The 24,141-nt window shown below is 43.1% G+C and overlaps 1 protein-coding gene across 2 annotated transcripts in view; it reads left to right on the forward strand.

The window, feature by feature from the left end:
* The window catches only part of ZNF423 (zinc finger protein 423), a 312,821-nt gene that overhangs the window by 57,151 nt on the left and 231,529 nt on the right, over positions 1 to 24,141 (forward strand). For both annotated transcript variants that reach the window (XM_035120988.2, XM_035120989.2), the window contains exon 2: positions 210 to 269. In XM_035120988.2, the coding sequence (XP_034976879.1) occupies positions 210 to 269 (60 nt within the window). The remainder of the gene's footprint in view (positions 1 to 209; positions 270 to 24,141) is intronic.

Here is a 24,141-nt window from a genome sequence, read left to right on the forward strand (position 1 = left end):
GCTTTCCCAACCTCGTTTGGTCTCAGTGTTGTTGGACCCCCTTGACCATTGGCCATACAGGAGCCCATGGGAATTGGAGTCCCACCACATTGAGAGGGCGCCATGTTGGCCACTCAACAGGTCAGCTGTTTTGAATAATGTGTTAGGTCCGTTTCTCTTTTTTCCTGCTCCCTGAAACTTACTGTACTTTTCTTCTTCTCTCTTCTCAGTTGAAGAAGGCGAGTCATCGGATTTCACTTTGAACTGGGACTCGTCCGTGACCCAATCAGGTAAAGGTGGTGGTTGTTCCATACAGGAAACTGCTTTTTGTGTGTGTTGCATTCCTGCCTTTACTCCCAAACCTATCCGTTGCAACTCAGCTTCTTAGATTGGTTCCATATGTCCAATAAAACCCATTACATACAAAGACTAATATACTCTTATCCTCCCAGGAGCCATTTTTCCTTCTGGTGGGCACATTGAATCGGGTTATGACTTTCTCAGGTATGGCTGCTTTGAAGTCTCCTGCCATGGCCACCGTTGGACCTTCATTCCAGTATAATTATAAAAAAGTGACCTTTGATGGGATTTCTCTCCCCCCCTCCTTTCAATCTCAGCGATGTAACGTTTGTGTGCTTTCTGTTTTTTGGGAGAAATTGCAAAGCGGCGGAATGTGTCGCTGTTGATGAATTGATGATTGGTTCATTGGTAAAGAGCCAAGGCTCGCTTTTCTGATGATGTGCAAAGGCTTTGAAATGAAATGACGATAAAGTGTAACGACATTCGAGGTTCTGTGTGCTGGCAAGGTGCAGGACTCCTTCAGTAAATAATGTAATGTAACGGGGTTCTTTTGGGGGAAATCGTTTGGCTCTAACAGTAATTAAATCTTTCTGCGGGTGCAGGGGAGGTGAATATGAATGTACGGTGGAATCCAAACTTGCTATTTTTTTGAAGAAACAAAACCAAAAATACCACAACCTCAGAATGGCTGTAGATCAGGAATAGGTAACATGGTTGCCTTGCAGATGATTTTGGACAATTTTGTGGAGTGACTTCTGTTACAAGGAAAGGTTAAGTGTTTCGTAACTATGTATACAGAAAAAGCAAGTAAGGGACATGACAGAAGTCTATAAAATTATGCACGGCATGGAGAAATTGGATGGAGAAAATATTTTCTCCCTCTTGCAAATAACACTAGAACTTGCGGATATCCGGTGAAAGTGAATGTTGGAAGATTTGGGATAGATTAAAAAAAGGTACTTCTTCACGCAGTGCATAGTTTAACTACCGTATGGAGCTGAGACAGGGATGGCCACCAACTTGGATGACTTTAAAAGAAGAATGGAAGAAATTCATGAAGGATAAGGCCATGTTTCGCCTCCGCTGTCAGAGGGAGCATGTTTCTGGATTCTTTTTTCTGGATACCATACAGGAAGGGAGAGTGGACTTGACTTTGCAGGCTTCTCACAGACATCTGGGTGGCCACTGTGAGAACAGGATGCTGGACTAGAGGGGACATTGGGCTCTTATTATGTTCTTATGACTACAACTCCCATAATCCCTGTCCATTTGCCATGCTGGCTGATGGGAGTTGTGGTCCAAAATTATCTCGCATGTTAGTTGCTCCTGCTGTACATGGCACCAAGAAGTGGCAATGGAGGCAGTGGAAAGAGCCACTTCTGTCATTATTAACACTTAGGAGGAACCTAAAAACATTCCTGTATATACAGGATTAAAGGCAACCTTGAAATGATTAGCTGTGAGGATATTACGAACTGTTTAAAAATGTTTCCAGTATTTTAATTCATTGTATTTTATATTTTAATTGTTAGCACCTTTTTTTTTTGTTTGCTGCTCTGGGTGGTTTTGGGAGGAAGGGTATTAAAATGAAATGGCTAAAGTGGCCATTGGCCATGATGGTGGATATATTGAACCTCCATGTTCAGGGGTAGTTATGCCTCTGAATATCAGTTGCTGGAGAGCATCCTCTGGAGAGTTTTAGGGCCTTCCTAGGGAGATTTGCTCAGGCAATATGAAAACTCAGGTATAATAAAATTTGCACAGTGCTTTCAAGTGTTTGAAGCATTTAACCTGGAATCTGATGAACAGCACCCTGTAAGGTAAGTTGATATTATTCCCCATACTGCAGATGGCGACAGGGTGGACTGCGGCTGAAAGAGAGTAGCTTGCCTGTGGCCACCTAATGAGTTGATGGCAGGGGCAAGATTCGAATTGGAGACTTCCTGGTTCACAGCCCTGTTTCTTAGCTACTGTATTAAACCAGCACTCCAAGCTACCTCTCATATGCCACCTTCGAGGGCAAGCCCTCCCAGGGAGTCATTCTTTTAAAGTCCCTTTCATCTTTACATTCTTGTTTAGTATCGTTGCACGACTTGTAACCCAGAATATGGTTGCCCCTTTAAGGTTAAACCCAGTGAGCCCCTTTTTATTTGTGTGGATAGGTTTGCCTGCCAGCATGCAAAGCGGCTCTTTCTCTTTTTCTGAAAGGAGCACTTGCCATGAATCAGTGCAAAATTGCTTTTGTTTTTGTTTTGTTTTTTTTAAAAAACTTGGGTGGTTCCAGAAAGAAAGAATGCAAATGAATGCCTGATTCTTCTTTTCTTTTCTAGAATTGTCATGGTGAAGAGCACAGATTAGTTTTGGTTTGCTAGAAAATATTTTCCTATGTACATATTCTCCTCTAAGGATCTTATTTTTAAGTTTATGCAAAGCATATGCTGCAGCATATACAGTATTTTCCTGGGCCACAACTTCCCTGCACCCGGTATGGCTGTGTTTGAACAACTTTTTTTTTTACTGTTCTTTTGATGGCAAGTATTTCTGCTCTGAAAACCCAACTGCTGGCTGTGAGACAGAAGGCCCCTTTGTGCCTGGAGCTAACAGTGCATTAACAAACAAAATACAATTTATTTTTTTAAAACTGCTGGGTCTCTTACTGGACCTTAATCTCAAGCAGCAGAAGACTAGATTCTCCAGCTACCTTGAATTATATTGAGTGACAGGCAAACCAATGACAGGATATGGGAAACCCCCTTGCCCCAATTCAGAACACTCCAATTTGGGTTTTGGGGATTGTTCTTGAAATCTGTGCTTTTTTCTTTTCTTTTTGGGTCAAGGTGGCAATCCCATGCACACCTAATTTGGGAGTAAGTTCCATTGAGCTCACCGGGACTTGCTTCTGAGGAGAGAAACATGCGCTGTAAGATGTACCAAATGTAATGTCCACTCTGTTCACTTCCACACCATATATTTATAGCACTTTTAACACATAATTTAAAGAATCTTGGGAAATGTAGTTTGCTAAGGGTGCTGGAAATTGTAGCTCTGTTGGTGGGGTGTAGACTGCAGCTCCAGGATTCTTTGGGGGAGGCCATGTGCTTCAAATGTATGGTGTGGATGTGGCCAATTTTAGAATAATAGAATCATAAGGAACCACAAGGATCATCTAGTCCAGGCATCCCCAAACTGCGGCCCTCCAGATGTTTTGGCCTACAACTCCCATGATCCCTAGGTAACAGGACCAGTGGGGAAGATGGGAATTGTAGTCCAAAACACCTGGAGGGCCAAAGTTTGGGGATGCATGATCTAGTCCAGGGGTCAGCAAACTTTTTAAGCAGGGGGCCGGTCCACTGTCCCTCAGACCTTGTGGGGGGCCGGAGTATATTTTGAAAAAAATATATGAATGAATTCCTATGCCCCACAAATAACCCAAAGATGCATTTTAAATAAAAGGACACATTCTACTCATGTAAAAACACCAGGCAGGCCCCACAAATAACCCAGAGATGCATTTTAAATAAAAGAGCACATTCTACTCATGTAAAAACATGCTGATTCATGGACCGTCCGCGGGCCGGATTTAGAAGGCGATTGGGCCACATCCGGCCCCCGGGCCTTAGTTTGGGGACCCCTGATCTAGTCCAACCCCCTGCAATGCAGGAATCTTTTGCTCAAAGTGGGGCTTGAACCCATGCTCTACCAACTGAGTTATCCCAGGAGAGCAATAGAGTTGCCAGTGCTCTTTCCTTAGATTTCTCTCCTTGTGTTGGAACTGTTGTAGCATGACTTCTTCTCGCATCACCAGAGTACCAGGCCGCTGGAAACAGGGGCCAACAGTGCAGGGTGATGCTGTGGCCTGGGGTTCACCCATGAGGCTGATAACTTACTGCGTCACCCAATGTGGCATGTGAAAGAGGTGTGATGCAGAAGAACTGGTGAATGTGAGGAGGAGGTTCACCCTCATTTGTTTGCCCTCTTTGTTCAGGACAGATGAAAGGAACTTCTTCCTGGAGCACATAGTTAAACTATGGAAGTCACTCACACAGGAGGCAGTGTTGGCTGCTGACTTGAATGGCTTTAAAAGAGGAATAGACAAATTCATGGAAGAGAAGGCTATCAATGGCTACGAACCATGTTGGCTACAGCTGGAGGCAGTAATGCTTCGGAATACCAGTTTCTGGAAACCACAGGAAGGAAGAGGACTCTTGTGCTCAAATTCTGCTTGCTGGTGTTCCACAGGCACCTGGTTGGCTGCTGTGAGAACAGGATGCTGGATTATTTGGGCCACTGGCCTGATCCAGCAGCTTCTTCTTATGTCCTTACCTACTGCTGTTGTTGTTATTATTATTTATTCATTTTGTAAGTTCTTTATAAAACTTAATAAGTAAGGGTGGCTTTATGGAACTTGCAGGTTCAGGAGCAGACTATATCTGATTGCTGGTTTCTTGGGGGTGGGGGTGGGCAATCTGCCTTCATGCCCTGCTTATCAGCTTCTTGGAAGCATCTGATTGGTCACTGTGGAAAACAGGATGCTGGACTCGAGGGATCTTTTGTCTTATCCAGCAAGGCTGCTCTTGCATTCTGTGACCTGCATTAGCTACGCAGTGATTGGTGAAGTGCTGTGCAGGCTGCAGAAACCAAGCCCCTGTCCCTGCCCTGGCCCCTGCAATTCACCCACCCTGGCTTCCGTGGTTATGCTTGGCATTTCTCCTGCATTTCCAAGCTTACATTGCAGAGGCTTAAGGACTGCAATTCTTTTAAAAAAACCAAAACTGCAATGTTAGTTTTGTCTGTGGCTGCAGAACTGCAGAGCCCCCATAGCTCTGTGGCAATTCTTGGTGTCACCTCAATGATATCAGTTTGTCTGTTTCTATGTAGCAGGACAGTGTGGTGCCCAGCTCCCCACACTCAAGGAGCGATGCAACCGAGTCTCTGAACGTGTGTGCAGTTCAGTCTTCATGCTTTCTGATGTGCAAACAGAGAAAGGGAGTGGAAGGGAGATCCTGTTAATTTAAAACATCTGGCAAAATGATTTGGTTTCGTGGACTTTTTCTTCTTTTTCTTTTTTGAAGTGGCAGAGGCAATGGCAGGGGAGAGGAGAGAGGGTGCGGGGAGATGTTGTTGATTTGGGCCGGGGCACAAAAATGAAAAGTGAGGCATGTTTATTCCCCCGTTATTGAAGTTCTACATCACTTTGCTGGTGCTAATGCAAACAGGAAGATCATAAAGGAACATAATGAAAGTCTGGCACACTGGGACCATGGGGCTGGTTTCGGTTACTGAATATAGCTTTGGAGACACCCCACGCAATGGAAAGCAACTCCACAGTATTACTCCACTATATATTATGGCTTTTTAATGGTTTCTCCACATCCACCTCTACTCTTGTATAGCTTTTCCATCTTATTCCACTCAGAAGCTTCATGTAATCTTTTTCTTTTTTTATATGCTGCTCAGTACAACCGAACAAGATAATTGTGCTTGACTTTTTTTTTTAATAAAAAGTACAATTCTATCACTCAAATCTTATTAAAAATTAAGGGGTGTCCATATCATTTTGTGTATCATTATAATCCAGTGACAGCATCCAGAATAATAGATTGGGAGGGCACAGAAGGGGCAAGTTTTTTGGGGGGTAGGGTAGAGGTTTGCCCTCCATGTTAGGTTGCTGAAAGAGCAATAAATTAGATTTTATGTTAACACTTCCTTGCTAAGCGTATTTTCCTCTGGAATATCTCTCATAGATTTTGAAGGTATAACTTTCAAGTAAGCATGTTCAGGACTGCAAACATCATTTTCCAGTGCTATTTTTCTAGAAAAAGAGGTGCTGGAACTCACCATGAGTGCCTACCTTGTTCTCTTATAATAGCAGTGACGGCCACTTAAGAGGTGCCAGAACTGAGTTCTGGCTGAAAAAAAGCCCTGTTATTTCCACTTTATGATGCTGTTATAATTACTAATTGGGAGGAGAGGATAGTGTTTTTCTTTTAGGTAAATGCAGGGGTCCAGCAGTGGGGAGTGAGCTGTGTCGGGTGTGTGTGTGTGTACCACTTATATTATCACTTTTTACTCTTGGCTATTTCTTACTGTACATTTCCATCTACAGTTGTACCTTGGAAGTTGAACGGAAGCCGTTCTGGAAGTCCGTTCAACTTAACGTTAGGAAACGAAAGCACGGCTTCTAGTTGGCTGCAGGAAGCTCCTTCAGCCAATCGGAAGCTGCGGAAGCCCCATCAGACGTTCAGCTTCTGAAAATCGTTTGAAAACCGGAACATTCATTCAGGAGCCAAGTTGTTTGAGAGCCAAGGTGTTTGAGATCCAAGGTACGACTGTATTTCAACTGGAATTACAGGCTCAGGGTGGTATTCAGCTAGGTTTTACTCAGAGTAGACCCATTGGAATGGACCTAATTTAGTCATGCTAATTTAAGTGGGTCTACAGAGAGTAAAATCTAATTGAATACCGTACTTAACATTTTGTTTAACCAACGATCAATTAGCAAACTTTTATTATCGCTATTTTAATAATTTCAGTTGTTAGAGGCCTACTACAAAAATGTTTCAATGCAACTTGCAGTACAAAAATTACATTGCAATGCAAAATAAGGTTTAAGAACAACAATAAGCACTAAAAATTATCATTGACCAATTCTGAAAGCATCAGACAGAAACCCCACTTCCCTCCAACCGCGTGATCAAGAAATAAATTTGCCAGCTGCAGCACCCACAGAGATATTCCCATGCATTGTCCATTCATTCCAGTGGAGGAGAGGGAATTGTAAAAAGAGCCAAATACCAAGATCACGACACAGCCATGCTTGAGAAATATAGGGAATTGGTGCACAGATGCCTTGCCTAGCCTAGGGTCGAGTTGACCTGAGTCTTGCTCAGTTGACTTAAAAAGAAAATAGAATTGCAAACATCAAGCAACATGTTCTAAATTTACAGACAGGATTGCATACTCAGGATCACTTAACACAATTAGCTATGTCTAAGTGTCTTAGTCATCTGGCCACATGACCCGGAAACTGTGTGCGGACAAACGCCAGCTCCCTCAGCTTATAGAGCGAGATGAATGCCGCAACCCCAGAGTCGTCCGCGACTGGACCTAACGGTCAGGGGTAAAGGTAAAGGTAAAGGGACCCCTGACCATTAGGTCCAGTCGTGACCGACTCTGGGGTTGCGCGCTCATCTCGCATTATTGGCCGAGGGAGCCGGCGTATAGCTTCCAGGTCATGTGGCCAGCATGACAAAGCCGCTTCTGGCAAACTAGAGCAGCACATGGAAACGCCGTTTACCTTCCCGCTGTAGCGGTTCCTATTTATCTACTTGCATCTTGACGTGCTTTCGAACTGCTAGGTCAGGGGTACCTTTACCTTTACCTTTAAGCTGTGTAGAGGTGGTGAGTATGTGTTGCTGTTTGTATCGAAGCTCCCTGTCTATGGAATGCTCTCCCCAGGGAGGCCCACCTGATGCCAACTTAGTCATTGTTTTGCCCCTAGGCAAAGGTGTTGTTGTTTCCCTGGGCATTTGGGCTGCTACAATGATTGGATGTTTTAATATGTTTATCTACCGTAGTTTTATTATTGCATTTTACTCACTTTGTGCATTGCTTAGGGACTTGTGAGAAGCAATACGTAAATCCAGTAAACCTAATGCAGAGCAGGGACAGACTTAGGTCATTTTTGGTAATATAGCACCCCGAGCGAGGCCAAAGTTTGGCTCCCCCCAATAGATCTTCTCAATTTTGCACCCCCTCGGCTCTGCGTCCTAAGCCCTAAATCCAGTGCTGCACAAGGCATATGAAGAAGTGCTTTTCTGGATCTGATCAAGGTCCAGCCCCTCTGGTTTCTTTTTTAAAATGCTAGCAACCAGGAGATGCTGGCTCCTCCACTAGAAATTTGTCGGTGCTTCATCTGTGGATGGCAGTGAACAAGCTGGAAAACTTTCAGTAATTTAGGGAAAGGAGTGGTGAGACAACATTTAGGAAGAGGGACAACACAAGACTTGTATTCACCAGGCCAATCATGGGGAGGCTTAACAGAGTGGGGATTTCAAGTGAAGATTCCCCAAATAGCTACAGATCACAAGATCCTACACACATTGTTGAAACAGCTTTATGCTGAATCAGACTTCTGATACATCTTGCTAGGTGTTAAAAATTCTGAGGGCCGATTCTCTCCAACCTTCATAGTCTCCTGGCTCTGCTACCTGAGATTTGTTGTCACTAGAGATTCTAGATCTCTAGATTCTAGATCTCTAGTGGGGCTTCCCTCATACAAAGCTTGTGCCCCACTGCTGAGCTGTAGGCCTTCCCTGTGTTGTGATGGTGCAATTTTATTGCACTGGCATCTGTAACAGATGCATACAGAAAGCATCCAATTTGGAAGCAGCAGCAGTTTCGGTTGCAATCCATGGAAATCTGAATTGGGATGAGATTGACTTGGATACCCCCTTTACCATGGGGAAACCCTGGCATTGCAATGGCCCCCGAGTTTGCTGTGGCTCTGCTTCTATGGGGTACTTGTATGATGACAGTGTATTTGTGCAATCCCCAATGTTAGGAATGTAACCTCGACTGAGCAAATGTCTTGCACCAATGTTTTCTATATGTTTCTTTGGAGCCTGTTTTCTTTCCAGCACTATGCAGTGCAATGCAGCCATGGTGGTCTTTCAGTTCACATGCAGAGCTTATAAAATGTGGCCTTCTGGAGTTTACAGTCTCAGCAGGACCAGCGAGGCAGCCTCAGATAGCTTGCTGTGAGTGGAGGTTTAAGAAAGTTAACTGCATGGTTGAAGATGTAGTAATGGCCACCAACTTGGATGGCTTTGAAAGAGAACAGGGGAGATCCATGGAAGATAAAGCCATCAGTGGCTACTAGCCTTCATGGCAATGTTCTACCTCCATTGTTGGAGGCAGTATGCCTCTTAATAATTGCAAGTGGGAGGAACACTATTGCACTGCAGTCCTGCTTGCAAGTTTGCCATGGGGATCTGCTTTGCTACTGTGAGACCAGAATGTTGCACTAGATGGGGCTTTGGCTTGATCTAGCAGGGCTTTCTCTTCACTTTGTTTTCCATCTGAAGTTTGGCAATGTGATTACTGATTTCTGAAACAATAATGAGCTAGGTGGACCCATGGCCTGGCTCTTAGGGTTTGGATGGCTTATGAATCTGTGTGTTGTTGTTGTTTTTCTAATAACCACATTGTGGTTTTAGTTTTAATGGACAGAATGGTATTCTCTTTGTGCTTGCTGTGACTTAAGAGATCTGGCTTTCTATTAAATAGTGGTTCAGGAGCATTTTATTGTTTAAATACACCAACATCTTACGCGGGCAGGAGGTTGTTTTCCCAGAGGGTGTGTGCGATAGAGCTCGAGTTCACCTACTCTTTTCCCGACACAACCATTGTACAATGTACTGCTTGCGTGCGCATTTGATGCAAGTCACCAACAAAGGGGTAGGCTAAGGAAGGAGGTGTCAGGGGAGACTCCTGAAAGATGATGGCCGGGGAAGCATTTGCTGGTCAGAGTTTGTAAAAAAGAAAGAAAGAAAAAGAGGTTTTTTTTAAAAATCCCCCCCTTAAGATTTAATAGTTGTCTGGCCAGATTATTGCATTGCACTGCTACATGGTTGTTGTAATATATCACGGGTGCATTATCTTGAGGAGCAACAAGGGACATGTTAAAGAAGCAAAGAAGTCTTACTAAATATATAGAGAATTTAAGGCATTTTTAAAGACTTACGGGAAGTTTAAAGATATATACAGCTTGCTGGGGAGTTTCTCATTAGCCTTCGTAGGCAGTCTTTGGAGAGTGGGGTGGGGGAAGAAAAGGTTCAAAACAGTTACTTAGTCTTTTAATATTGATGAACATTTGAGTGCCTTTCTTGTTCATATTTATAAGAATGATATCACAGACTCAAAGCCATAAATATAGAGGTTGTTGTTGTTTTTGTTGTTGTTGTTTGCACCTCCTTTCCCACAATGGAGTAGGCGTTATATTAACACACACTATTATATTGTTGGGGAAAATGGAGAAAGTGGCAAGGTATTTCGTCTTGTCCTTTTTGGTAACCTTTTTTTGCAACAATACTACTGCTAATAATAAGGTGATTTTCTGCTGGATCAAAGCATTATTATAGCTGTAACATTTATATGTGTTTTGTAATTTTGATGTGCCTGTTTGTATGGAAAATGGTTATGCATGCTGATAAACAGTTTGTTTTTATGTATGCATTTCTGCCTAGGAATGTTAATGATTAAGTGGTATATAAGTGCCAAAAGTAAATAAACAATCCTTTTTGGTGCAGTTTCAATGGATAGTCAGTGACCACAACTTCCTTTGGGCTTCAGAACCATCAGGACCTCACAATTCTGGCCTCTTGCATTTATTTTATCTCTCCCCCCCCCCGGCCTTAAATTTACATCCCACCTTTTTCTGTTATGGGACCCAGTTGTTGTTGTTCTCTTCTGACTTCTTAGTCATGTAATAGAAAATTAAAAAGTCTCTAAGCAACTTACAACAAAAAAGGCATAGTATAAAAACAGACATTACTCAAGATGAAACCCATCTAGGCGCTGGGCAGACCCCAACCTGCTTAGCTTCAACAAAGCTGTGGCTTCATTTGCCTTCAGACCATACCATACCAGACTCTTCTCTGAGAGTCAGCATCTACAACATTTTATCTCCTTACACTGGGCCTACCACTTTCGGCTCTGCTGTTTCCATATCTTCCTTCCACTACAGCAGGGGTGGGGAACTTGAGACCCTCCAGATCAGGCATCCCCAAACTGCGGCCCTCCAGATGTTTTGGCCTACAACTCCCACGATCCCTAGCTAACAGGACCAGTGGTTGGGGAAGATGGGAATTGTAGTCCAAAACATCTGGAGGGCCGAAGTTTGGGGATGCCTGCTCCAGATGTTGTTGTATTCCAGCCAATGGTCAGGGCTGATGGGAATTGCAGCCTGAAGACACCTGGACGGCTGCAAGTGTCTCCATCCTTGCTCTGTAGCAACCAATGCGTCCACTGTGCTACTTCACAGTAAGGAACTGTCTTTCTTATGAAAATGATTTCTCAGTCTCCAAGCAGGACCCATGTTCTCCCACCCACCCACCCACCCAGCATGCAGATAGGTGAGTAGTTTCCCTTAGTTGCATGCCTATAGTTGCATGCCTTAGTTTCCCTTAGTTGCATGCCTATAGAAATGAAATTGGTCATCACCTCAAATCTGAAGGAAGCGGGGATATGTGGGGTGCCTCCGCTTGCTCAGAGGTTCCATTGGGCTGTGTATACAAATTTGAGGCCGAAAGAAACGAATGTGGCTTTCTGTTTCTGGATAACCGGCCATGTAAACAAGCTACTGCCTTGCTGCCGTTGATTCCATACGCCCAAGTAATCTGCCGCCTTCCTGCTGTGGTCCAGCCAGTAAGGTGGTTTACCTGAGTTCAAACACTGCTTTTGTCAGTGAGCCGGTCTTTTAATCAGGAGGAACAGAAAATCCTGCCCACGAGGTATAGTTTAATTGCTTCATGCAACTCAATACAGCTGAGATTGCTAGTTACAGCCACATATTTCTCTTGTTGGATTTCACTGCTGGGCAAGGGCAAATTGTTTTGACCTGCGCGTGTGTTTATAAAGTTAGTATAGTTAGTGAGGAAAGTTTTGGACTGGGAAGGCATGGGCTCAGACAGACATGAATTTTGGTGGGTAGACTTGGGCAAGCCCCTTACGCTTAGTCTGAATTATCTCCCGTGGGGTTTTTGCAAGGATAAGATGGGATAATTGCAGTTATAGCTAATAAGCATCCATCCCTAAAGTCATGTAAGGAAAAATCATGACCACATCACAAAGTATTCTGCGGCAATAGCAAAAGTATATACACTGTTTTAATTACAGGCATGATGTTGGAGCAAGCCTATTTTTGACACAAAGGTGAAGCAGGTGTAGTCAACTGTCATTAGCTGAAACTATGGTTTAATAACAAGCCAGGATAATATCACTTTTATTTGCATCTTTTTCCTCCTCAACTTCTGTGGATCATGTGATGCGTCCTGGCTGTTACTCAAAAATGTCATTTGGTGTTTTGCCAGCACTTGTTAGTGTTAAACACCAGGCAACTTTTTAATTGCCTGTGCTCTTTTTTTAAAGGTAAAATTAGCAGCTTTCATTTTCAAAGACCAACGATAGAACAACAAACTGTGGTTAGTTTGTGTTTTCTGCTCTTCTTCCCACCTTGTATATCTCTATCTCTGTTGGCTACAGCAAAGGAATATTCATTTCACTGTGTTTTACATGGCATGGTTTCCCTTTTTGTTTGTTAAGGCGTTGGAACCTGACAGAAATAGCACTTCTGTATTTTTATTTTTATTTAAAAAAACCTTTTAAAAAATCCTCTTTTTTCATCTTCATTTTGCACATCACTAATTCTTATTTAATTCCCATTTCCTTAATTGCCTTGTTAACAAATCCACAAAATATGACACTTTTATATTCAGCAGGCGACAGTTTTCCTTCCCTGTTACAAAATATAGGTGATTGACCAAGCCAGTATTAGACACTTGTATCCTTCAAGCAGCCTTTGTGATTGCACCTTCTTGGGGTCTTAGCCAGCCAATGAGTTTTTAAGGTTTGGAATGCACCATTTAAGCAACAACAACAAATTTATGCATAGTTTATTACATTAAAAAAAATCTGCATAAAATTGCAAAGAGCAAGCGTGAACAGTAAAGAAAATGGCAATCACTGGGGCAAAGCATGTCAATTCATAATGCTATTAAGAAAATCAAAGCCAAAAGTAATAAGCAAATAAAGATGAGGGGGTGGGGAGAGACGGGGTCAGAAAGGAAAGGGGAGGGAGGGGGTGTGCCCCTGAGAGCCCACAATGTGTACAGATCATGCAAACAGCTCTATGTAGGAACCCCAGGTATCAGAGTATGTAGTCTCTTTATGCTACCAAACAAAGGTAGCCATTTCATGATTATGGCATCTCCCCTTTCATACGCTGCAAAGGAAAAAAAGGTTCTCTGGCTGATGAACAATTGGGGGAGCCATTCAATCCTTCCAGTGTTGTAAGGTCGGTCTCTTGGTCACCAATAAAACACACAGGATCCAGCAGCTGCAGCGTACCTCTGTCAAAGATGCAGCCAGATTTATACCGGGAGAATGGATGAACTGCTCAATCAACTTTAATGCTGCTGTATTACACAATGGTTCCATTAGCATGTCATGCTGAAGTATTATTTAGTGCAGCCTTCCTCAGCCTTGTGCTCACCACATCCCCATCGGTCCTGGTCGGCGTGGCCATTGATTAGGAATGATGGGAGTTGTAGTGAACATCTGCTGAGCACTAGGTTGGGGACGCTTGGTGTAGCAAGATGCACTTGAGCAGGAAAGAGCTACTGTGAGCCACAGCCGGGATTGTGGTTTATTCCTAATTATGGCTTGTTCAGAAGGGGACCAGATTTCGTGATATTGTGGTGAGACAAACAGGGAAGGTGAAAGTAAACACAGCAGAAGGCATTATTCCAGCTGTGCAGGTGTGGGAAACATACAAGCCCAAACATTGCAGTGGCTCTTTTCTGCTTGACCACAGTTAGCTAAACCATGGTTTAGTATATGGGTCAGAAAACTAAGGCCCGCGGGCCGGATCAGGCCCAATTGCCTTCTAGATCCGGCCCGCGGATGGTCTGGGAATCCAGGCAGGCAGCATAGTATGCAATGGTTTTCGTGACTAGCCAGGCTTGGCGGTCAAAAGTGAGGTGGGCGGCTGCTCGAGACAAGCCCCTTCTCTGTCCTCTGTCCTTTGCATGCATACGCAACAATCTTTTCTTCCAGGATTGGGGGGGGGGGGAGAGGGAAAAGGAGCCACAGTTTGGATTGGAGCTGCCGGCGAATGACTTCAGGAAGGGCAGTTGTGGTAGCAGGGGCTCGGAGGTGCCTCAGGAGCGACACCCGCCGGTGTCTGTGGCGGCGGTGCTCCCTGACAGAGGAAGCGGGGAGCGCCTGGGTGGCTGTACTCTGAAACAGTTCTGCACTCTGCTGGGGAGGCTGCTCGTTAGCTACTCGGTGCGAGCCATGGAAAGGTAAATAGTCGCCGCCGCCTTGTCTTCCCTCATGCAGGGAAAAGAATGTTGTTGCTTGAGCGGCGCCGGCCTGACTTAGCATGGCCAACGGCTTTTCCCTTCACCCATTCATACGCACATGCTTTCCAGGGCTGACAAGAATGGCGCACTTACCTCAGCCCCCCCCCACTGCCCCCCCCACCTTACGAGAGAAATAATAACTGCCAATGTGTAAAATGAAAAGGAAGCAGCGTGGGTGTATGAGGAAACACCTCCCCCCCCAAAAAAATCACATTTGGGCAACGTTGGGGTTGGTCCCAATAAGGGGTTTTTTGCCAAAAATGCGGGTCATAATCATGGCAACATATAGTCCGCCCCCCCAAGGTCTGAGGGACAGTTGACCGGCCCCTTGCTGAAAAAGTTTGTTGACCCCTGAGTGTGACCTGCAAACCACAAATAGAGAAAATGTGCACCTGTGGTTTAATGAAAGTTTAATTATAGCTTTTTAAAAAACAAAACACCTGACAACCCATTCTGATATTGCACTAGTGTAGCGATTCCACACTTTGGTGCTCCAATGTATCTGATGCTCTATGTGTGCAAGCTGCCCTGTTTTTCTCTCAAATGTGGAACATTGCTACAGATGCTGTGGGAAGTTAGAGACAACAGAGATTCTTAGAATGACACACCATGCAATGTGGGATAGTTTGGACTTCGTATGGAAAAATGGAAGTCTAGCTAGCTTTTTCAGAACTTGCTACTATTTCCATGCATACTGTTTCAGCGAGAGTAAAAACAAGCTCTTAAGCTGTTAGTTTATACTTTCCACAAGATATAAAGAATGGACTGTATGATGGGGACTTCAACCAGGTGTATTAAAAGTAGCTCTGGAGGATTGCAGTAGTTTTGCAGATCAAGCTGATTTCCGCGCCAGCAAGCACCAATTGTAACAAATAAAGTTCTTATTTATGGAAGTCCACTTGATGGCTACTCCCTCTAAAGAGTGTTTAGGGTTGGATGTCATGTAGGAGGATATTAGCTGTCTGAATGGATCTAAGGTTTTCCAAATATCTGTACAAGAGCTCAACTGAAGTTTGTGTTGAGTTTCTGCCAAGAAGCCCAGGTGCATTTCATGATATCAAATCCACCCTGTAACCTGGGCATCTGCATATTGAGAGATATCTCAGTGCTGTGGACTTGAAAGTAGGACTCATGAATACTTCTTTTTATCTAGGAATATATTGGCAGTTGTTACAGATCCTTGCCCAGAGCTCATAATTCTCAGTTGAGGGTCTGAGATGCTTGAGTTTGGTGGCTAACCATAGTGGGCTGCTGATCAATGCAACATTAATCAGTAGCATCATACATTATTGAGGGGTCAGCAAACCTTTTCAGCAGGGGGCCGGTCCACTGCCCCTCAGACCTTGTGGGGGGCCGGACTATGTTTTTGGGGAAAAAATTGAACGAATTCCTATGCCCCACAAATAACCCAGAGATGCATTTTAAATAAAAGGACACATTCTACTCATGTAAAAACATGCTGATTCCTAGACCATCCGCAGGCCGGATTTAGAAGGCGATTGGGCCAGATCCGGCCCCTGGGTCTTAGTTTGCCTACCCATGCTTTATTGTGTTAATATTCCAACTTTCTTCAGTCCTGGAATGCAAGGCAGTATAGATGGATGTTCCCAGGCAGACTTCCGCCAGGACATTAACCCACATGAGCTTAGCTTTGATGTGATTCCTGTATCATGTGCTCTCAGGTGACCTTCTCATATTAGGCTCAGCTGAAATATCACAAAGTAATGAGCAGAATTCTTTTGTCAGGCTGGTGGATGTTCAGTGGGAGAAAAGGTGGGATTGGGAAGAGGATGTAGGTGGGAAGGGTGGGAAATGTCCGTTCTGCAGTTTCTGAGAGTCTTAGCTTATTTAAGAAGATTCATAGACCACTTAATTTTTCTATTAAAAAAACCCTCTAGGAGGTCTATATAATATAGTATAAAATAGTAATAAGAAAAGACCACCAGAATTTAAAAAACAAGTAGACATTATAAAATTACCAGTCAACAACATTTCCAAAGAAATAGGCTAATGAAAACATTTTTAGCACTTGTGGAAAATATTACAACAACACTAAGAGATCATTTCTACACAAGTGCAGAACAAACATCACATATTTTTGGATGGAACTAATTAGGTTAATATCTGGTACAAAAAAGGTCTCAGGTTACTCCACACAGCATGTTGGGATGATGATGATGAGATTATGGTAATTGTAGTCCAACCACTTCTGGGGACCAACTCATGGTTGAAGAACATTGCTCTAGACTACCAAACTGGTTTAGAGGCAAGCTATGAGCTCCTTGGAGAAGAAAGTGGGATATAAATTCAATCTACCCATCTCTCGTTTTTTGTAGGTGCAGGGGGGAAATAGTTTTTGCGTTTTGCCTTTTTTAATGCAGTGACTGCATTAAAGTTATCCTTTGCTTTTGCCTTTAAGTTTGACATTCCAGAATTATATTTTAGGGAGCAAGGCCAATTGTGAAATAATATTGCAAGAGGTATCCATTTAGTTATTTACTTTTTTGGGGGTGGGGGGAAACAAATCTTCATGCTAAAAGACAGATTTAAGCCCTGTTTTCATCACATGCTTCAAGAGAGTGAAAGCGAGAGCTTGCCTTTTTTGCCTGTAAGATAAGATTACTTCCTGTGACTGAATTTTAGTTCATATCTGGACAAGCCCAGCAGAAAATGGAATGTTTTTCTTTTGAACAACTAAGCTGTTAGCTGGAGTGACAGAAGATCCCCTGGGTTCCGTGTTCTGTTAGAGACTGACATCCTGTGGCCGCATCACCTTAAGGACATGGAGGACTATGAAAAATTTAATTCTTTCTGAAGTGGCTCTTTCAGACCCCACAGCTGTGCCGAGGTTCTTCAGTATGCTCCCATCTGTCATGGAAACAGACGTCCCATAAATCGATTCTTAACGTCCCCTGTGGTGTGGTTCTAGAGGTGTTCACAGCTTGCTGAGGGAGCAAAACTTTTCCTTGAACAGTCATCTGGCATGTTCTGTTGATGCAGTAGTGCATTTGTGGCCTGGATTAGAAAGAGGCTTTAGGAAATGGACCTTTGCTGGGAGAATCAACCTCTGGGCAATTTTCTGCAACAGGAGGAACAATGCCAGGAGAGTTGGACAAAGATGCCAATAGTTCAGAGACCTGCTATTTGCCTGTAGATGCCAAGGATTCATTTAGCATAAAAATGTGAGCTGTCTCAAGGGCGAGCGTTAGACCTCTGCCCCACCCAAGCCGGGAAGCTGAGGTCAAGGAACTGTTGGAATTGCAGCAGCAGAGATCATTCTCTGTGCAAGGGTTAATTCTGTTAATGCTAAGGTCAGCTAGCCAAGCACAGGGACTGCTGGAGGTGCTGCTTTGCAACCACCCAAGAGGGGCATGATCTTTGCTGAGGTGGCACATGCTCTGATTGGCTATAAGTTTGGTTGGTTGACTTCCTGTTGCATACAAGGCCTGACCTAAGAAAGACAAAAGCATGATCATGAAAAGCAGGAAAACTTCCCTGTTTAGGAAAGTCCAGACAGGAAGCCCTATTTATGGCCAGGATATAGGATTCCCTTCAAGGAGTCCCAGGTCTTTTTTTCTGGTTAGGGCTCTTCTAACAAAGAGCATGACAAAGCTGGTGAGGACCAAACTCCTACTGACCATTTGAGGCTAGATTTGCTACATGTCCAGAGCCTGTGTTTATGTGCTTTATGGTATATTCTCTCTGTGTGCTCCAGTACACAAATAGTTTGACCTCACTGCTTGCTTCTGGTTGACATGATGCTTTAGGGATCTGTCCTGCTAGAGGTGTCCTTTTACACAGTCGGCGCCTCTAAAAGACCACTTGCCCATTTCTTTTCCTCGGCAAGCAAGTTGATATGGAAAAAGCTTCTTTGAAGTCGAAAGGAAGAAGAAACACTGCTCTAATATGCGATGATAGGAAGCACAAGGCTCATCCCATCAGCTTTGCCAAAATACCAGCTCCATCAGGCACCTTCTATCCCTGAATGGTGCCATCCGGTCATTTATATGAACAACTGCTTAAGAACTGATGCCTGAGTTTGATTTTTCCTCTTCCCTCCCTTTCCCTTTCCCCTTGTGCGTCATTTTTTTTTTTCAGATTGTAAGCTTGTGGGCAGGGACTGTCTTCTTTTAATGGATTGCATGTAAGCCACCCTGGGGGGCTTTTTGGCTGAAGAGCAGGGTGCACATGCTCTAAATAAATAAATAAATAACTGATGGTTCCATCCTCGTTCTTCCTGTTCTTTCGGAGCGAGAGGCTTTTCCAAATCTTGGGAGTCTTTTGTCTTACAAATTTTCCTCTTTAATTCTGGTTGCATTCAAAGAACCTGCATCCCACTTCTCCTTGCAGAATGGCTGCTCCCTGTGAGGTTGGTTATCGCCACAGCTTGCGAGTGTAACAGGAGGAAGGCTCATCTCCCTTTCTCTGTTCCCTTTTCCTGACAGCAGCTGGTTTTCTGCAAGTTTTGGTTCCTTCTTTATTGTTTTTCTTCTCCCCCCCCCCCTTTACAAGTGGCCAAGAAAAGGGATGAGTTCAGATGAAAACCGTAGGTGTTTTTTTGGATACAAATTAGATCTGTTGTTCTAGGAAGGCCCGAGGGAGCATAACTAGCAATAACGGGATGAACTTGAAGCACAAGAAACCTTCGGCTGAGTATTAGGAAATCATTCCCGGTAGTAAGATTGAATGGACTGGGATAATCTCCCATTGCTGAGGTCATTTTCCAGCAGGACCAGGCAGAAACCAGCAACAAAACACTTGAAAACAGAGTTTCAGAAAATATCTTTAAACTGGCAGGGCATCTGAGTGAAGCTTGGTGTATCTCTTGATGGTTTAATACAGGGAGCTGCCCACTGACCCTGCGCCCCCAGATAATGCAGTGTCTTTCAGCGGTCAATAAGAACCAGATTTGGGAAAGGGATGTAGCTCAGAGATAGGGCACATGTTGTTCATGCAGAAGACCCCACATTGAATCCCTGGTATCTCTGGGTACTTGCAAAGCAGCCGCCAGTCTGTCTATACCAGCAGTGGACATCCTGGTGCCCTCCAGATGTTGTTCGGCTCAAAACTCCCATCAGCTCCAGCCAACATGGCTATGAAAAATGCAATTCTAGTCAATAGGAACAAACCAGTGTCAGTTTTAATACTGGTTTTAAATTTTGCTTCCTGTTTCCTTGCATATGTGAACGAGAAGGAAGAGTAGAGAGGTGGAAGTATGCAAAGTCAAAGTTCATTCATGCTTGTTGATGTTGCGGGAAACCATGGTTGCTCATTACCTCAGAACCAGGCCATAATGTAGTTTTCCAGACAGACCCTTGTTGATTTTACATGCAACAATTACACATTGGAAATTACCCACAGAAATTTCTTTTGTGGGCGCAGGTGCAGTGAGCCCAAGGTTGCCGGGGCAGGGGCGTAGGAAGCAATAACAACAACATGACAATGACTTGGGATTGAAATTGCCACAACTTTATCGATTACAGCTGTCAGTAGGCTTTGGGATAGGCACTGGGTATGTTTCCTGAATCATCCAGCCAGCCCAATTGTTGGTTGATTAGTTAATCAGGATCAATCCTGGGTTAAAGATCTCCAATATGACACAAGTCAGGATGCTGGTTGGGGAGTTCTATAGTCTGGGCATTTCGACAGAATTTTTCTCTGCAGAAATGGTAAGCGGTCTTTATGGCATAGAAAGGCTTTAAGTAAATAAAGTGAATTTGTGATCCCTGGTGAACATATAGAACCTATAGATCTCAGCATTGGAGTAGATTGGTGAATCTTCAACATGCATGTCATGTCAGAGTGAGTCTTTTTGATCACTAAAACTATTTGTACCGTGTTTCTCATATTATAAGACATGTCTTATATTTATTTTTTCCTCAAAAAAACACACTATGGCTTATTTTCAAGGGATGTCTTATTTTTTTCCTCCTCCTCCTGCCGCGGCCGGCATTGCTGCTGCGCCTATCAGTATGTCTTATTTTCGGGGTATGGCTTATATTCCTTGAATGCTTAAAAATCCTGCTATGGCTTATTTTATGGGTATGTCTTAAAATATGAGAAACAGGGTATTAAACGTCCAACTTAACCTTGGCTACTGCTGGCTTTCTGCAATGGTTACTGCGAAAGTCATTTGGTGAGATTTTAAAAATAGGGGAAATTGAGATTCAGATGTACAGTAGTAGATAATTTAGTCAAAAGGAATGTTAGGGAAACCTATGAAAAGAGGTGTTTTTTTAATTAAAAAAACCCCCAAAGTTTGTAAAAGAAAACCAAGCCCAGCATGCACAGTTTTGTATTCTGCATTCATAGATTAATAAACTATATTAACAAGTGGGACCAGCAACAAAAATTTTGCAGTGTAGAATGCTCCTGTTCACTTAGCCAGCGAGCCAGCTATGCATGTTCCCAGGATGCTTCATGCCATTCCATCTAGTTTTCTTTTTCACCCTGAATCATCATCATTTTGGGGCCATGCTCATTGAGGTCTTCTGGGTCCCCACTGTGCCTCCCTGCCCCCCCTTAATTTTCTATTGTAGATCTACAAAATCTCGGGTTTCCTTGAGCCTGGTGCATGCAGGTTACCATGTTTGCTACATGAGCAATGGCATTCAGCCACACTTGAACCACTGTTAATAGAAGGAACTGTTAGTTGTCAGGCCTAATGATATTGTGAGGTTTTCCTAGTTGATTGATCTTTTGCCTTCATTCTAACAGATTAGTCAATCAAGCTTAAACAAATTTGCATGTCACAATCTCCTTAAGAGAGTGGGGGCAGGGATAGCAGGACAATGTTCCATGTTTAGTAGAAGGAAAGTCAACATTTCCTGTTCCAATATGGTTAAATTCCAAAATTCAAAATGCCCTTAGGAATTGAACATTAGTTTACTGATTTAAAATTGTTCTCCACCAACTAAAGAACCAAAGCTTTAGTTGGTTAATGTGGTGGCAAAACTGGTGAAGGTTTTTTGGCCTTATGATACAGTGAAAATGCATGGTATCTGATAATACTGTACAGTCAAACCTTGGTTTACGTCTACCTCTGTTTGAGACCGCTTCGGCGAGCGACCGTCGTGGACCCGGAAGTGTATCAGATTAATAAAATATATTATTTTATTAATCTGATACATGATAAAAAAGACTTAACTTTTTAACAAACTAATAATCCGTCAGTTTTTTTTATTATAAAAAATAAAATCTAGCTGTGTTTGGGCCCTTAGTCCAAATTGTTAACCTTGGTGAGTCTTACCATTACGGGACAGAATTGAACTAGAAAATTCCTCTGCTTGGGATTAAAAGGGATGTGTACTGGACTAAAGTTCAAAAATGTTAATTAAAAGCTGATCTTCCCTAAGATGCCTCCAAGGGCACATGAGCCAAATAAAAGCGAAGGTTTTGGAGGGGGAGGGAAATCCCTTTGTTTTGGTGATATGTCTGTTGTGATGGAATTAGAACTGGTGGGTAGGGGAAGGTCTGCATAAATCTCTAGTTTTTAAGTGCAGTTCTTTCAGAAATAAGATGCATCAGCAATGCAACAAAACACTGAGCCAGAGTGGCATTAAATCTGAATGTTACTGAACGATGTGCTCTTAAAATGAATTGTTGCCTTCATTTGCTTAAGTATCACCAGCAATTTATGACTGATGAGGGTGAGAGCCTTCAGTTTATTGATACTTATGCCTCACTAATGTAATTTGGCTGTTAAGCGACAAGGAAAGAACAAACACAAGGATTTTTTAAATAAAAGTATAAAGAAGAGCAGTATTTTGTATATTGTGGATGTCATTCCCCTAGGATGTCCATCTGCGGACAAAAGAAGGCTTTCAAAGATGGTCAAGGGCCTAGTGGTCGCTTCTTTTACTGTTGGATTATTTAGGAAAGCATGTAGTTGATGGTGTGTTAGCCAGGGTACTTGAATGTCCCCTAATTTATCCTGTATTTCCTGTAGGAGTTCATTGTTTATGTAAAAGTCTGCTAAATGGTATAGGCCTTTGGTTTGCCATGTTTCTATGTGAAAGGTTTGAGCTGCATGATAGAATAACGGGTGATGAGCCAATGGTATTAGTGGGTATGGGATTGGTGACAACATACCTACTTTTTGTTTCCAGGGATGGATAGTGTCAATCTATTCAGTGTTGAGGGGAGTTTTCTCAGCTCCCCCTTCTGAGTGGGGGAGGTGCAAATATTTGGGGCTCATTCTTGACTTTTTGTATGAGAAAATGAATCACTGTAATTTTTTTCCTGACATTTACAGAGTTGGAATGGCGGAATCCAGATTGGAAGGGTTTGGAATAAGCAGGTTATTTTGGGGAGGACGATCATTTTAATCATGGCTATTCTATCTGAGAGAGTAAAGCTAGATTTATTCCATCTTCTCAGGTCTTTGTTCATTTGTTGCCAGAGAGGCTTGTGATTTTGGAGGTATAATTTGTTAAGGTTTCTGGTTATTTGTACCCCTATGTATCTAAACTCGGTACGGCAGAGCTTTATCTTTGTGATGTTGGTAAATTCTTTTTGGATATGAGAGGGAGTGTTGAAGCACATTGCCTCAAGTTCACCTCAAGGCCTGGCACCATTGCAAAAGGGTTGAGTTCTTCAGTCACAGTGGTTGCTGTTTTAATGGGGTCTGGTGCCATGATCATCAGGTCATCCGCAGAGTCCTTGTTTATATGTTTTGCCTTTTAATCCCACACCCTTGATATTAGGGGCTGCCTGGGGTCGAATCATTAAGGGTTCCATTGCCAGGATGAAAGGAGACAGCAGGCATCCTTGTTTCATGCCTCTTTGGATTGTGATGGTGGTGGAATCCATATTGTTGATTCTGCATTTAGCTGAGGCTTGGGAGTAAATTTGTCTGAGGGTTTGTAGTATGGAGGGACTGAAATTCATGCTAGTTAATACTGCTGGAAGGTATTTCCACTCTAAGCAATCAAAGACTTTGAGTATATCTAGGGACATAATTGTCGGTGGATTTTTAGTTATTTTGCTATGATTGATCAGATTCAGTAACTTCTTGATGAAATCCGTTATGTTGCAACCAGAGATGAAACCAGCTTGATCTGGGGCTATTAGTTTGTGTAGGAAGACTTTTTAGGCGTTTTGTCAGGATTTATGTGAGTATTTTGTAGTCCTGATTTATCAGTGAGGTTTGGCAGTATGATTCTACTTTGAGGCTATCTTTGAATGGTTTTGGGATGAGACTATTTTGGAGGAAGTCCAGGTTTTTGGGATGCGGGCCCCTTTTAGGATGTCATTAAATGAGTGAGTCATGTAGGGCACCATATAGAAAATTCTATACAGTGGTACCTTGGTTTTCAAACGTCTTGACATAGGTTATGATATAAACTACCCAATGGACTACAATGTGGCCCAAACCTCCCTTTAAATCCATCTCAGCCAAAAGAAGGGAATTCACTTTGAAACTTATCTATTGATGGCATCTGACATAAAGGAAACTGGTGTTAATACATCCAGGAACCTTACCAAAATGCTGGAGAGGTTGTACTTCTACAGGCACATATCTCCACATGTGGTGGGAATGTCCCCAAATCCAACCCTTTTGGACAGTTGCTTTCATAGAGAGTTATGTTCATAAAAGAGAAGAACCGTCGGAGCTGGGGGTGTTGTGCAGGGCCCCACAAATTGTGCTTCTTGCCCAAAGATGAGTGAGGTGGAAGCTATGATATTTGATGTTCAGGAGTCTGAAGAAAGAAAAGCA

Source organism: Zootoca vivipara, chromosome 6 (genome assembly GCF_963506605.1).
Source record: "Zootoca vivipara chromosome 6, rZooViv1.1, whole genome shotgun sequence".
Lineage (NCBI taxonomy): Eukaryota > Metazoa > Chordata > Lepidosauria > Squamata > Lacertidae > Zootoca > Zootoca vivipara.